This window comes from Mytilus galloprovincialis, chromosome 1, assembly GCF_965363235.1.
Source record: "Mytilus galloprovincialis chromosome 1, xbMytGall1.hap1.1, whole genome shotgun sequence".
NCBI lineage: Eukaryota > Metazoa > Mollusca > Bivalvia > Mytilida > Mytilidae > Mytilus > Mytilus galloprovincialis.
This window is the reverse complement of record NC_134838.1, coordinates 9,036,314-9,052,409: the sequence shown is the minus strand read 5'-3', so window position 1 is coordinate 9,052,409 and position 16,096 is coordinate 9,036,314. Positions and strand designations below refer to the sequence as shown.

The 16,096-nt window shown below is 30.8% G+C and overlaps 1 protein-coding gene across 1 annotated transcript in view; it reads left to right on the top strand.

Moving 5' to 3' along the window:
* The window catches only part of LOC143064737 (uncharacterized), a 60,885-nt gene that overhangs the window by 459 nt on the left and 44,330 nt on the right, over nt 1-16,096 (top strand). Inside the window, exons 2-7 of the mRNA XM_076237799.1 lie at nt 726-799; nt 8,533-8,633; nt 10,159-10,301; nt 13,654-13,749; nt 14,096-14,218; nt 15,059-15,150. Coding sequence (XP_076093914.1) covers nt 726-799; nt 8,533-8,633; nt 10,159-10,301; nt 13,654-13,749; nt 14,096-14,218; nt 15,059-15,150 — 629 coding nt within the window. The remainder of the gene's footprint in view (nt 1-725; nt 800-8,532; nt 8,634-10,158; nt 10,302-13,653; nt 13,750-14,095; nt 14,219-15,058; nt 15,151-16,096) is intronic.

Genomic DNA, 16,096 nt, shown 5'->3' with positions numbered 1-16,096 from the left:
TATGAATAACTTGTCTAACAAGTTATTATAACAAGCTTTTAATCCATAATTTTCCATTATTAAAATTGTTACATGACATTATATCATATTCAATTAGAATGAATAAATAAAACAAATTGCACGTTACCAAATTTAAAAGTGTTGTATGCCTTATAATGGTAAAACGTGTCCTACGTATATGAAAATATATATAAATTAATGTTTGATTTTTTTCTATTTCTTAACAAAAATCATATCGTGTGAATCGGTTTTGAACGAATAACATGATAAGACTCGGACATATATAGTTTGTGTATACATTATGTCGCTGACATGATGGTCTGCTGGCAGACATGAAAGACCATTATTAATATAGAATTTTGAACAGACTTGAAAGACCATTATTAATATAGAATTTTGAACTTTAACAGATTTAAAAAAAAAATCATGGACTACGGTTAATCTAAGGATATATTGCAATGGAAGATCGTGTTTCTTCACAGTTCATAAAACAGACAGTATGACTATATAACATTGTTCATGCATGTATGCATATATTCTAACAGCATGCTGAGAGTCATCTTCACTAGCCAAGGGTTACGATCTATTCCACTCCCCTTCTTTGGCTAGTGAAGATGGTTGAGAGTATTTGCTTTAATTATTGCTATTGTGTTATAAGATGTTTATTATGTAGATACTTTTGTGCAATATATAAATAATAATGTGTTATGTTTTACAATCAACAGGTCTTGGACCCGTAACGGATCTATTGACTGAAGAGACAATCAATATCCAGTGGCATACACCTTATCCACACAAGGTTTGTTGAGTATTTCTCGATCAATGTCCAATGGCATACACCTTATCTACACAAGGTATAATTTCTCATTTTGTTCTGGTGTCATAATTGATGGCCAGGAGTCGATTTCACAAAAAACTTACGACTAAGATTGGTTTTAAGTCATGAATAAATCAGTTTACTTACGATCAATCTTAGTTGTAAGTTATTTTTTGTGGTGTTATATGCAGGATATTTCCAACGACTTTGCTATCATTTATTTTTTTTTTATTTTTTGCGGTCTACATGTAAATTCCGTTCAGTGTAAACTTTTTTCTGCTATTAAGTTTTCACGTGTCATCTTTTTATCTGAAGCCGTTAAGCTAAAACAATCCACACTTTTGCAAAACAATCAACGGAAGAACTTTTTCATTAAGGCTTCAGTTATAAAAAAAAAAAAAAAAACATGACATCATGAAGCCACCAGTTTTATGCACAATAATCAATGGTATAGGTCCCTAAAATCGTCTCAGTTTTCCAATCAGACGGGAAAATACCCAAAACGAGATTATGAGGATTCAACATTCTTTTTATGTCCCTTTTTCGTATTAGAATGTCTTTTTATCTCCCTTTTACGTATTAGAATGTCTTTCTATCTCCATTTTACGTATTATAATGTCTTTTTATGTCCCTTTTACGTATTATAATGTCTTTTTATGTCCCTCTTACGTATTAGAATGTCTTTTTATCTCCCTTTTACGTATTAGAATGTCTTTTTATCTCCCTTTTACGTATTATAATGTCTTTTTGTGTCCTTTTTACGTATTAGAATGTCTTTTTATGCATATAAAAAAGAAGATGTGGTATGATTGCCAATGAGACAACTATCCACAAAAGACCAAATGTCCCTTTTACGTATTAGAATGTCTTTTTATGTCCCTTTTACGTATTAGAATGTCTTTTTGTGTCCCTTTTACGTATTAGAATGTGTTTTTATGTCCCTTTTACGTATTAGAATGTCTTTTTATGTCCCTTTTACGTATTACAATGTCTTTTTATGTCCCTTTTTCGTAGTAGAATGTCTTTTTGGGAAAAAATGGAAATAGTATATAGAATACAGATATAGTTATTTTTAGTAAAATATCCAAACCAGTTATTCAAACGAAGTTGATAAATGTTTTTAAACGCTAATGGAATCTGAATATAAAAAAAAACTTTAATGATTTACTCTAGATTTACTTGAAAGAGCGTTAACAATTATACACATATCAATAAAACCAAAACGATTTCAACACTAGTCTATACATTGCTTTTGAAGACAATTTTATTTGATTTTTATTTTGTGAAATTGTTGAGCCTATCTCGACATAGGGATAGCGATCCGGCGGCGGCGATGATAGCTGACTTCTTAAAATAGCTTTATATGTTAGAAGGTGGAAGACCTGGATGCTTCTTACTTTGTATATAGATGCCTTAACGTTACGAAGTTTCCGTCTGTCACATGTCCATTGTCCTTGATCCCATTTTCATGGTTCAGTGACTACTTGAAATATGTTAACTATGTTTGTTGTATGGAAGGATTGCAAGCTGTACATGTCTTCGGATGTTCCTGGCAATGGTTCATCAGACCTTGACCTCATTTTCATGGTTCATTGGTCAATGTTTAGTTTTCTTGGTTAAGTCTGTTTCTTAGAAACTATTTAAGCAATAGGTCAATTATATTTAGTGTATTGAATCAATGATTGCAAAGTCTGTATGTATTTCTCATTTGGTTTATATGACCTTGCCCTCATTCTATTGGATCATGTTAAGTTTATGTATTATAGGTGTAGTAAAGCTTTCTACTAAGAACAATCAACATAATATGAATGGCTAGTAAAGAAGGCGAGATATTTCAGCGTGTGCACTCTTGTTCAAAGTATTTGTAAGACTAGTTTGTAAATGATTTTGTAATCAGGCATACGAAAACCATCGTACGAGCAATATTGTCTCCACACACTTTGATTAAACACTCGGGATAAATACATGTAGTTTTGTGAATTAATGATTTTGATCTTAGATTTTTTTTTTGTAAAATAAGCACCATGACTTGCAGTTAAGATATTGCATGATAATCGGAGATTTACTAACTGTTAAATATATAATTTAAATTTACATGGCCATTAAACTGGGCCTGGTAATTATTTATTCTGCGATGGATTGTTAACCAAACTACCCTTAAAAAAAACTCATGGAGAGTGGAGACTGTCCCTGAAAAAAACTTGTAAAATCTGTAATCACGGAACATGGTTCACTGAGAACAACTTTGGTGCATGCTTTTGTATTCAGCTATTATTCAATATTTGAATTCTCCCAAAATAGACGAGCATGCAGTAGTGCAAAAAGTGCCCGGGCAACATAATTTCAAATCATATTTCTTGTGAATTCTGGGGTCAGTCAGCTTTCCAGCCTTCCTTGGTCACCACCTGGGATAATATTACTAGTCCAACTCTTCATTGATCATAACAACTTTATCTCCGACGAAATGATAACTTGGACAACAATTTCCTCAATTACTCATACGAGATTAATGATCATTTTATAACCCCATCAGTTCTACACACCGTTTTATCAAATTAATATGAAATATAGATAAGTGCATCTGGAAAGTAACTACCCTTTTTATTTTAAAATTAGTAAATATATTTCCGGTCTACTATGTGTCATCGTCATACTCAAAAGTCTAAGACTGGAGCCCAATAGACCAACTACTTAAGTATTTACAACAATTGAATGCAAGACATCGCCGTATAGATAGATATATACACTTTACATTGTGGCTTGTGTATTAAATCTTTATTTTGCCTGACACTATTAACGACAAGAAACGACCCCGTCCCCTGTCATGATAGGAAGAGACAGAACTTTAGAAAACAGATGGTCCACTAAACCAGTAGTCCTGTGCTATAGCTGAGACTACAAAGACACTTGTTTCTATTCATTGGTAGAAGCATGTGCCTGTGTGAGACTACTATAATTTTTATAGCCATGTCAAGGTCTCCTCATGCTTCCCCAAAGTGACGTGTCTTTTTTATAAACTTATAAATCACAAATGATAGTCCACACTAAAATAACTGCTTGAGATAGAACATCAGTAAAACCCTCATTCAAATCTACTAACAGTGTTAACCATTTCAAGGAAATATCAACTTTTATTAATTACATGTATTACTTTATATTAATTTTTTCCATGATTTTTTGGCATCTGACATCAATGTTGAATATTTTTTTTTTATGTTATGGTATTCATTTTTAGTAAATAATATATTTTGATCATTCCCATCTGGGAACAGTATATCTGTGTTCCTGTTCTTGTTCCCATACTATGACTTCGTAGGCGGACCAGGTGGGCCTGGGGGTCTGAGGCCCCCTTTTGTGGGAAAAATTTGGTCGAGTACACAGGGAATCACTGAAGCATGTTTGGAGTGGGGCCCCTTTAGGTCAGTCAGTGGGCCTCCTCTTATACAAAAGTCTGGATCTGCCACTGCTTTTTGTAAGATATTAAATCATTGATAAGTTATAATAGTTTAGTCAGTCAGTTGAATTAAAACTTCAAATTTTCAGTTTTACTATGAATGAAATGATAAATAAGTTACTGGTATTTATGTTAGATATATAAGTTACTGGTATTTATGTTAGATAAATAAGTTACTGGTATTTATGTTAGATAAATAAGTTACTGGTATTTATGTTAGAAAGGAGGCCCTACTCCAAACATGCTTCAGTGATTCCCTGTGTACTCGATCAAATGATAAATAAGTTACTGGTATTTATGTTAGAAAATGTCAGTAAGTATGTTTCATATGAACTGCAGAGGAAAAGACAGCTAAACATTCTTTATACCATAGCTTAGAAAATTGAGGAAGAATGGTAACCTTTACATGATTTGAATATTGAAGATGTAAATAGTGCAGGGTGGATCCAAACATTTTTTAAAGGGGTGTTCCAACCCCTGGAACCCCTGGATCTGCCAATGTAGCTAAGCTTGATAGCCTACCATGGCCACCATTTTGTTCCCAATACAAGAACTTCTACATTTATTTATAAAAATAACTTTACTTACATTATAAATGTATTAAAGGGAAACTTCGCAAAAAAATCAAAAATTGATATTATGTCCATTCTGTATAAAAATTCTCAAATTTATATATATTAAAGTTTTATTTCGCTAGATAAGAGATAACCATCGATTTTAAATTTTGAGTATCAATTCTCTGCGTTCCGCCATTTTGTCATCTTCTACAATAAAAAATCATGATATGTCTATAAACCACAAAGGACCAAAACTACAGTAACCGATGTAGTCGTAATTGCGTATCGATATCTTGTCAATCGTACAGTTGTTTTATCTGACTAACTAACTTGATACGGAAAATGTTCTTATTTTTTTTAAATAACCATAGTCTGTTATTTTTAAAACTGTTAATATTGGAATTAGTTAAAAAGTCAAAGTTCAAAACTTAAATAAGTGTTCCGTGAAAATTGTTTTCGAAAATCTAATTCGTTCATAATTCTTTAAAGTAATAAACTTTATTCAAGTAAATTCGGATCTTCCCTCATCTTATCACCAGCATGGCTAAAGGTATTACTCCCAAAGGTATTGTGAGGGGTGAGGTGACACGTCCAGGTATTCAAGCGATTTCCTGTCGGGCTTGCAAGTTCATGCATCGTTTCACTTCTGTAGGTATTGATCAGTGTACACGGCCGATAACTTATAACTTTCCATTTTGAACTATCAGGTGTATAATATACATCTCTATCTTGCGTGTCCGAAAGTGATATAATATACTAGTCGTTACTTAACTCATACGCTTGTTTATAAATAACATTTCTGGTGTAAAGAATATTATTTATAAAAATATAAATAATACCCCCAAAAAAAAAGATTTGAAGAAATAAAAATCTATTTACATATTTTTTCCAAGGGTTAATTTGGGAAAATGTAATATATACTCGTTGTCAATAGTAAAGGACAGATTGTATACATTGAACATAAGATAGAAACATACATTTTGTGCAAATTGGGGTAAAAGCTTTGTAAATAGACTAGTCCACGTATGCCAACAGTATGTAATCAACGAATTCGATAGACTATAGTAACCCAAAAGAAGAAGAAGACGAAGAAGAGAACCAATTTGATTTAAATACAGGTCGATATGTAACTTGCTTTGGTTCATCGAAGTTATGAACATAGTAAAATCACAGATTTATATATCAATTAGATTGTTCTCGAATAAAGGAAGAAATTCGTCATCATCACAATTCCGACATTAATGTAATATACATGCAACTGGACGTACACTAATAATCCCCAAGGGATGTGAATATTTTCTAGGAAAACTATTGAGTATTAAAGTTTCAAATCAATTTCGGGATTTATTTTCTTTCTTGATATTCAATGACAGCAATTTAAAGAATAAACTGCTCGTCCGCTTTAGGGGTATTCTTGCCAGTTGAACAGACTTATCATTACATTCAAAAATAGGGAAAGATGACATTAAATTCGTTGTCTTTTGTTTTTTTAACATCGTTGGTCAAATAGCTAAAGTATTATACGTTAATAAGGACGTTCCCCATTATGAATAAATTTGGTTGACGTTTTTCACACTTGAAAAGAATATCAATTCGTAATTTTTCGATTCCATTCCAAGAAGATCCTTAAATTTCCTGTCAATTTTTTTAAATATCTTTTTTTTTCAAATAGCTGAAGTATTCATGCGTTGTGAGATTTAAAATATTTTGATGAGAACAATAATTCCTAAATAGTTAAATAAAGATCGCTTTGGATGGACTAAATTATACGATCATCCATTACCGCAAAGTCAGCTAATTGACAATGTAAAACAATTCAAACGAAAAAATGAACGAAAAACAAATAGGTAACACATTAATAAACGACAACCACTGAATTACAGACCACTGACTTGGAACAGGCACATACATAGATAATGTGGCGCGTTAAACATGTTAGTGGGATCCCAACCCTACCATAACCTTGGACAGTGGTGTCACAGTACAACATATGCACGAACTATACAAATCATTTGAAAAAGACTTAACTCATCAGATGGATAAAAATACAAATACTATAAATACAAGTGGAAGTTTTCGTTTTTGCAATTTGAGAGTAAATGATGTATCAAACGTCCAAGAATATGCATGTAATATGTGTCACTGGATATAAAAAAAAATCATCCTCAACACATAAATCAAGGACAAGGGGTGTATATCATTTCATTCTAACACATGAATTCAGTTTCCTGTCTTTAACCGAAAATTGTTTATTTCTTAGTAAATTAATTTATTTGGATTCAAATAAATAATAACACCAAATATAATTAAATAATTCCACGGCGATCTATTTTCATTTGTCACCAACTTGAATATGTATTTCAAATGTGTGTATTAAATGCTCCCTTGTTTTATAATCCACTGATCCGAATAGACAGTCACACCTGGCAAGGTGTGCCCTAGAGGCGTGGTTAAATACCGAAGTGCAAATAACAATTTACCTTTCAACAAGCCATCTACGAGTATTGCCACAGAACCGTGAATACACACATCGTATAAACCTAGTCATAGCAGAGACAGAAAAAGGTCAATAAGAGTAAACCAACATATTGTCTTTACAGATTATTGTACTTTAATTTGTTCACATTATCAGTCCAAAATGCATTAATTAAAAATGAATTTATAACTTTTGTGTTGTCTAAAAAATTATTCGAATATATACGTTTAACATAAAAAAAATTTATCTCATGAATGTGTACAATTGCACGTCTGTGCGTTTTATCTTCTTATTATCGGCTGGTTATTAGATAAAGCATAAGTCATCGGCGCGCTTACGATTACGTTAAAATGTGATTAAAAACCAAGACTTTTAATGATTGTATTTTAAATCCCGGCATGCAAAAACCAGGAGAAAACGTCACGACCTACAGGAAGTTGTTAATATTTTTCCATTAATTATTGAATTTCTCCTTTATTACTGTACATATAGCGATAAAACTTTGTGAATATATATATTATGTCATAATGAACATATTTAAACCATAAGTAAAAAATCGCGAATTTTCCCTTTAATATAAGTACATGCAGTGATGCAGAACATTTTATGTAACCACATATTTGTTCATGCTGTTTGTTTTCCCTGACAAACTGGTTTTGTAATTAGCCTTGTCTATATACTTAATGTTTGCTCATAAATCTATAATCTAATTAAAAAATATTTACTTTAAAAGAGAGAAAACAAAAATTATCAGAAATCAGTCATGACAGTTTAAAGAATTATTTTAGCTGGTTTTGTTTTTAAATTTGATCAGAAAAGCTTCAACATGCTCTTCATAAATCGAAAAATATTATTGGGAATTTCATACATTGATATATATTACCTATATAAATGTAGTCCTATACATTATTTACACATTTTTTTGTTTCTATATAACAGTTTTTAAGGAAAATGATGTTGCACAATATCTGCTGAAAAATAAGAATATATGACATGAGTAACATAATAAATGATTATAAACAACCTTACAAAAATCTTTATGATCATTTCGTGAAGCTTTTTTCACTGGGCTTATTGGAAGGTTTAACATTTGCTTAAAAGAAGAGGCCAAAATTGAAATCTAATAACTAAATTTAATATCTAGTGATATCCAATTCTTACTCTTGGTGAAACTACAGCAAATATTGTATGTTAATTGTTAAAAGATATCTATATTTTTCCTTAATAGGGAGGTTACAGAATAGCTTTGTTGGACCATAATGAACAAGAGATCCAGGTGTTTACACCGACACAAAATGGACAACGTTATACTGGTGCAAATGATCCAACGTAAGTTAATGTATGTTATTAAGGTTGAAGGGTAAAGACTACTTCATACAGTTCTTTAACATGTTTAATGTTGATGTACTGTTATGAGATATATAGCATTTCAACATACCTGCCAACTGTCACTATTTGTGGGGGATTTCCCCCATGGAGGCTCCCAAATTGAAATTTTGAAAGAGCAATTTTGTCCACAATTTCAAACAAAACAATTAATTCACAATGACTTTAGGCTAATAGAAGTATGAAGAAGCCAAAAAACAACATAAAAATGTATTTGAAGGCCCCCTAGAAGGTTTTTTAGGACTATAACAGCCATATTGCACGCAAAACCCCCATGGGGATTTAGAAAAGTTGGCAGGTATGTTTCAATGTAGTCCTGTTAAAAGTGTAAACCTACTGGCTGTTGAATGTGTAAACCTACTGGCTGTTGAATGTGTAAACCTACTGGCTGTTGAATGTGTAAACCTACTGGCTATAATAATGCAAAATGTTACTGTTATATGCTTGTAAATATACTAGCAAGAAATTTTAATGTAATTGTAGAGCATATATTCCTTCCACCTGACCATCTGGAAATCAACAGTGGCGGATCCATAAATTTTCAGAAGAGGGGGTCCACTGGCGGCCTAAGAGGGGGGCAACGCTTGTCATGCTTGAGTGATTCCATATATAACCAACCAACCGGACCCCCTGAAAAACTCTCTAAATCCGCCCCTGATCAAACCAGGACTCAAGGCACAATAAACGGTTCCTCTACCAATGAAGCTAACAAAGTTCTCAAAAAACAATTTATTAAAAACTATAAAGTCAAGAGAAGCACCATTACATTGTAATGATACATATATATATATATATATTCACTTATTATTTTATCACAGAATCATGCATGCAGTAGCTCTGATTCTTATCACAGAATAATTATAAAAGCATTGAATAACAATTTATTATATATCGCTTTTTTTGTCAAACAAAATGTTGTGTTATACTAAATATAAGACAGTAACCTAACAGTATATGTATACTGATTTTTATTAACCAAACTATTTGACAATGTTGACTGCTGACATATTTTTGACTTTTTTCACCTATTATGACTATATTTGTTTTGTTCACGCAACATTGTCAAAATAATGGAATTTGATGCGACTATCATACAAGTGAGAGGTTTAGCTAGCTATAAAACCAGATTCAATCCACCATTTTCTACATTAGAAAATGCCTGTACCAAGTCAGGAATATGACAGTTGTTATCCATTCATTTGATGTGTTTGAGCTTTTAGTTTTGCCATTTGATTATGGACTTTCCGTTTTGAATTTTCCTCAGAGTTCAGTTTTTTTGCGATTTTACTTTTTTTATGTAATTTATATAGGGTGAAAATGATAGGTTGTAGACTTCTAAATAAGATAAAGTTGAAATGGTGATTTACCAGTCAAGACTTTCTACTTCTGTATTAAATGTGTGAATCAACATTGCTTACAAAAAAGTTTTTGATTTGTTTAAGACAGTTTTACACTTTTTTGTTTGCAGAACTTTGAGTCATCAAATAACCTTACCAAATACAGAATGTCGGAATTGTTCGCTTCAGCTGATACGTCAAGCTGGAGAATGGTCAGCTGGGAACTGTGGAGATTACATATTCTATTCCTGTGCAGACGTCAATATACTACCATGTAAGTTGTCTCTCCTTACCAATTTCTTCTTAAACTCTTTCTAAAATTGGAGTAAATTTGAAAAATCAAATTACTCATTGCCTATACTTAATTAAGTGAATTTAAATAGAATATCTTAAGATCCAACCTTTTTCTTTGTTTTACTTGAACCATATATTATACCATTTCAAATGGCTTCCTTTTATGGTACAAAAATAGGACATTTCTGATTTTGAAAAGGAAACAGTATTCACATGTGTTGGGATGGTTACAATTGTTGTTAGATTTTTGTTGAAATTGCAGTCTGACTTAAAACAATTTGACCAAATCATTATTCAAGATTGTTTATATATATACAATATTAGGTCAATGTCAGGAAAATATAAACTTTTTTGTATGAGACTGAGAAACTGGGGAAGGACAAGATTCTACTGAGCCCTTCCCCAGTTCTGTGCGAATTACAAAAAAAAATATATTTTTATGACATTGACCTAATATTGTTTTTATAATGCAACTTTTATTAATACATTGATAGCTTTTTAAATTGTAACAAAAATGCCAAACTTATTTTAATTCCATAATGGACCATTGACTGTTGAGAAAGTGTTCCATGATGAAATTGACATTATACAAAATATAGCTATGTTACTATATTTAGGAAATAAACACAGGTGGTTGCAGTATAAAATTGTAGTGAATAACATAATTGTCTTTAAAAATGTTCATTCTCCAGTTTATTTCATTGTTAATACATATCAATAACTTCAGATAAAGAAAAGACTAATTATGAGCTTGTGGATGTAAAAGCCATTGTTTTGTAATAATCATCCTCAAATCAAGAATACAAAAATGATTGATTGTGTAATTTGCACTAAAGGCACACCTCTATAGACTAGTTAATTTTGACGGACGTATTATGGTATACAAATGTCCGGTGTCCATCTGTCTGTCCAGCGTCCACATGTCACACCGTAACTTGAGAACCACTTATCCAAATTTCATGATACTTAACATAGTTGTTTCTTATGATGTTCAAACGATCTGTATACTTTTTGGTGAAAACAAGATTTTAAACTTTTTGAGTTACAGGACTTTATCACTAAAACAGGGGTGTGTTTTTATCACATGTTGCATTGTATCTCAAAAACGATTTATGATTGTTGCTAAAAGTTTTACATGCTTCTTAGTTATATTAATCTAAAGATCTGTATACTTTTTGGTGATGATTTAAAATTTTATTTTAAAGTTATTGAGTATTTTGTAAAAAAAAAAAAAGGGGACGTTTTCACATGTTGCACCGTATCTCAAAAAACATAAATGATTCATGCTTTAAAAAACTTTACACACTTCTTAGTTATATCTACAAACGTTTTGTCATGATTCAAAATTTTATTTAAGAGTTATTGAGTGTTTTTGTAAACAAAAAAGGATGTTTTCACATAAAACTTCAAACAGAAGACTACAGGCTTATGTCAGGCTTGTGGTGCAGCTGTTTATTTTGCTCTAGTTTGATTGGGCATACCTCAATAGTTATTTTATAGCTCTAGTTTGAGGGGGCATACCTCTATAGTTCTTATATAGCTCTAGTTTCTCTCTCAAAACTATTTCCACAACTTTTTATTACATTTCTCTAACCAACAAAGTGCGTTTAGGATAATTTGTATTTATTGGATGCTTGATTTCATGATTTAGACAAATTCTTCATATTGTCAGAAATTCATATTTTGTTAAACACTAGAATTTGTTGTCTTATACTCAGGAAATCAATCTGTACATAATTTCTATAAAGGATTGAATTAAAGAATATTTTGATAATGTTTTAAACTTATCAATCAATATCAATTTCAAAAATATTTTTAAGACAGTGACACATGTGTTGTTTTACTGAATTATTTTTACATTGATTGGTAAAGTCTTTTGATTTCAATTGGAATGATTTTATAATAAGGGAAAAAAGTGTTAATTTTTTTTTCATTAAATATATATTTTATGAGAAATCAAGGTCTTTATATGGACAACAATTACGTTTTTGCTTTATCGTTCTGAAAAGAATATCAGGGAACATTGGAACATTATTAATTTTAGTACAAATGTACTATTTATTTATTTACATATGAAACGAATAATCTAAAGTATTTGTTAGCCTTACATTTTTTTTTCCAGATCATTCATGTACTGTAAATTGACACAAACTTTGTACAAAAGATTACACAATTTTTTTTTCTGCATCATCTGGGTTTTTTAAATTTAAATCACGATTTTCTCTGTTCTTAATGGCTGCAAATCGTGACAGCTACCAACAAAAATTTCAATAAAAATTTCTTTTATTTAAGTTAAAATATTATTCTCAGTGATTATTGTACCGTGCCTTTTTTAAATGGATCAAATTCTTTTTGCTGACTATTGTCCTTAAAAAAGAACTTATGAATTAAATGATATATTGGGTATACATTACTGAGCAACTTATTGACACAGTGACATTGAGAGGTCACCATACAACCTTCAGAAAAAGGCAAATGAGTATGGTATTAGCTCCAAAAAGCTCCAACTGTAAATAAATTTAAAGAGATGCTCCCAATTTAGTGCTCTTAACATTGTAAGAATAAAATATATAAAATAAATGCATAAGCCCAGGTAAAAGTGATACTGCATTTGCAATTGTAATTTTCATGCAGCTATCAGTACTTTCTGGAAATATTACCAGAACTTTTACTAGAAGATAAGGAAAAACATAAGAAAAAAAATCAACCAAGAGTTTTCTTATATTTATCTAATGGTTGCTATAACAATTAAAATATAATCACACTTTCTTCAATTTGGCAAAACTACTTTTACTTTTGTGAATAGAAATAAAAATTATAATATAAAAAAAGGCTTTATTTTCACATAATTTTATGTTTATGACTGCAGAAATAATGTATCAAAGTTTTGACTCATTTTAATCACTTTTTAAAAAGTTATATGCAATAGAAATTTTCATTCCAAGGAAATTGGTTCATTTCTTTTGTTGTTTAGTATACTATAAAGTAGCACAGATTGTAAAATTTCCTTCAGTGATTAGAATAGTTAAAAGATGTTATATTCATGAAATTGGGATAAAGATGAAGTTGCTAATGTAAATTTTTCTGGCATCTCAGAATTAGACAATAGTCAACACAAAAAGTAGAACTTCTTGGGTAGTTGTGTTGTAAATCAAACTGTCCAAGTTGAGGGTATGTCATATGGGTTTCTTCGTTGGAATCTTTAACAGATTATAAAATATGTTTTCTTCTACTTGAGTATTTATAAATTTTATGTGGATAAGTCTAGAATAAATATGCCTATACATAATATACTTTGATACATTGTAAATAACTGCAATGATTTATTTCAGCAAATGTACCAAACAGGAGATGTGGCAGTCATACGAACATGGGTAGTATGTGTATGTGTAATAGGACTTACTTCGGAGAACAATGTACTTTTAAAGGTCAGTAGTTATAAACCAACTGTGAGGTTAATCGTTTATCCTACCCTATTTATTTTCTTTCAGTATATGCTTGAAACAAGTGTATATATTTGATCTCTGTTACTATTATTCATAGAGGTTCATTTGAGACAACCATTGAGTTTATACCCGGCTTGAATAAGTATATATATGTTTGGTCTGATCACTTTTATTATTATTTATAGAGAATTCTTGGACAAACTAAGATTGTTTGACCAATAAAGACTGTCACAACCATATAGTTTGTACTTGACTGGAAACAAGTACATGTATATATATATATATGTTTGTTTTTGCCTAATCTCTTTTTAATTGTTTTTTTTTGTAGAGGATTGTTTGACCAATGAAGACTGTCACAGCCATGGAGTGTGTACTCAACTAGAAACTACATTTTATCCCAGACAACAATGTTTCTGTGATAGAGGATGGCATGGCAGACATTGTCAGCATAGTAAGTTCTGAAAGGCTGTTTTTATATTATGTCTTACTTTTGCATTTGATCAATTAACATTTAAGTTGTGTCTTGTTAGTAGATTCACATTCATGACTTATCATCCTGAGAGAAAGCTCTCTAAAGTATCAAATATAAACATTTGGTCAATTAACATTTAAGTTGTGTCTTGTTAGTAGATTCACATCCATGACTTATCAGCCTGAGAGAAAGCTATCTAAAGTATCAAATATAAACATTTGGTCAATTAACATTTAAGTTGTGTCTTGTTAGTAGATTCACATCCATGACTTATCAGCCTGAGAGAAAGCTATCTAAAGTATCAAATATAAACATTTGGTCAATTAACATTTAAGTTGTGTCTTGTTAGTAGATTCACATCCATGACTTATCAGCCTGAGAGAAAGCTCTCTAAAGTATCAAATATAAACAAAATACTAAAAAGAAATTAAATTGAGAATGGAAATGGGAAATGTGTCACAGTGACAACAACCAGAGTATATTTGTTAAGTTAAAACATAGAATGATAAGTCCTGGTAGGATTGTTTTTTTTTGCTTCATGTCCAGTGGCAAATATGTCTAATACATATTCAGGATGGATTGCAACTTTGTTTAATATCATTTTACTCTTACTGAAATACAAATTGGTGAGAAGTTAAAATACTGTATTCATGCAAACAAAGCTTCACATGTAGTTTAGTTGGACAATGAATTATTTCTAGTCATAGACCAATATCACAGTAAACCATTTTGACTTATTTAGATCAACAATAATTTCAGAGTCATCAAAAGATTCAGAACAAAATGTCTACTTTTAAAAAAAAATGATACTTTATTTAGGATCTGCTGTTGCTGGGAGGATTACAGATTTCTCAAGTTATAAAATGACAGAGCTTTCACCAGAATTCAATCTCTACCATAAAATTCTTCCAGTAAGTACAACATAATTCAGGGATTGGGTTCACCTTAATAATTTGATGTAGAATACATTGTCATTTAATCTTTGTTTTTGGTATTCAATATCATTACTGTAAAATGTGGTGAAAAAGTATATTGGTAGAAACAGCAAAGAAAAAGGTTCACAATTCAACATTACCATGGTATATTATTTGATCTGAATTTCATTTTTCTGTTCTATAATGGAATAATCTAATTTTGGATGTAACACTTCTTCTGATTAGCCGACAGTGTTTTGTCTATCAGCTCATAGACATAATTTTGTCATGTGACTGTGACGTTGTCAACGTTTTTTCATGATTTACTTTGGCTTAAGATGGAACTTTTACAATTAAATTATAAGGAATGACTGTAATATTTTTTTGTCTTTTCTGAATAAAATTTTTAAAAATGTGGTGCACACTTTAAAATAACCTACTAGATTTGTTATTCAGTGTGCACCACAATATTTATGTTATTTCTTCATAGACAGAAAAAATATTACAGTCATTACTTAAATGGGTGTATAAAATGTTTTCCTGTCTAAACATCTGCCTATATGATAGTCTATCAAGTTTCTGTCCGTCTGTCTGTTGTTTCTTCACATTTCAGAATAAAAGTAGTGGTTTAAGGTAGTCACCATGAAGTTGTGGTCACATCTGCATAAATTTTAGTTCTCGATACATTAAGGTGAAAACTTTTTAGAATATATGAAAAGTTATTTTTTGACTGAGATTTCACTGTTTAAGGGACGCCAGTTGATTTGTTAATTTTTATGTTAGAAAAGCACTTATCATCACAATGATACTTTACCAGAGAACTCGTCAGGGTGTAAACTATCCAAAGTATATGTTAAATGTATAGTGTGGCTGATTTATGATCATATATTCATGGGTAAACTTCATGTTAGGGAGATAAATTTGAATACAGTGTTAAAACCAA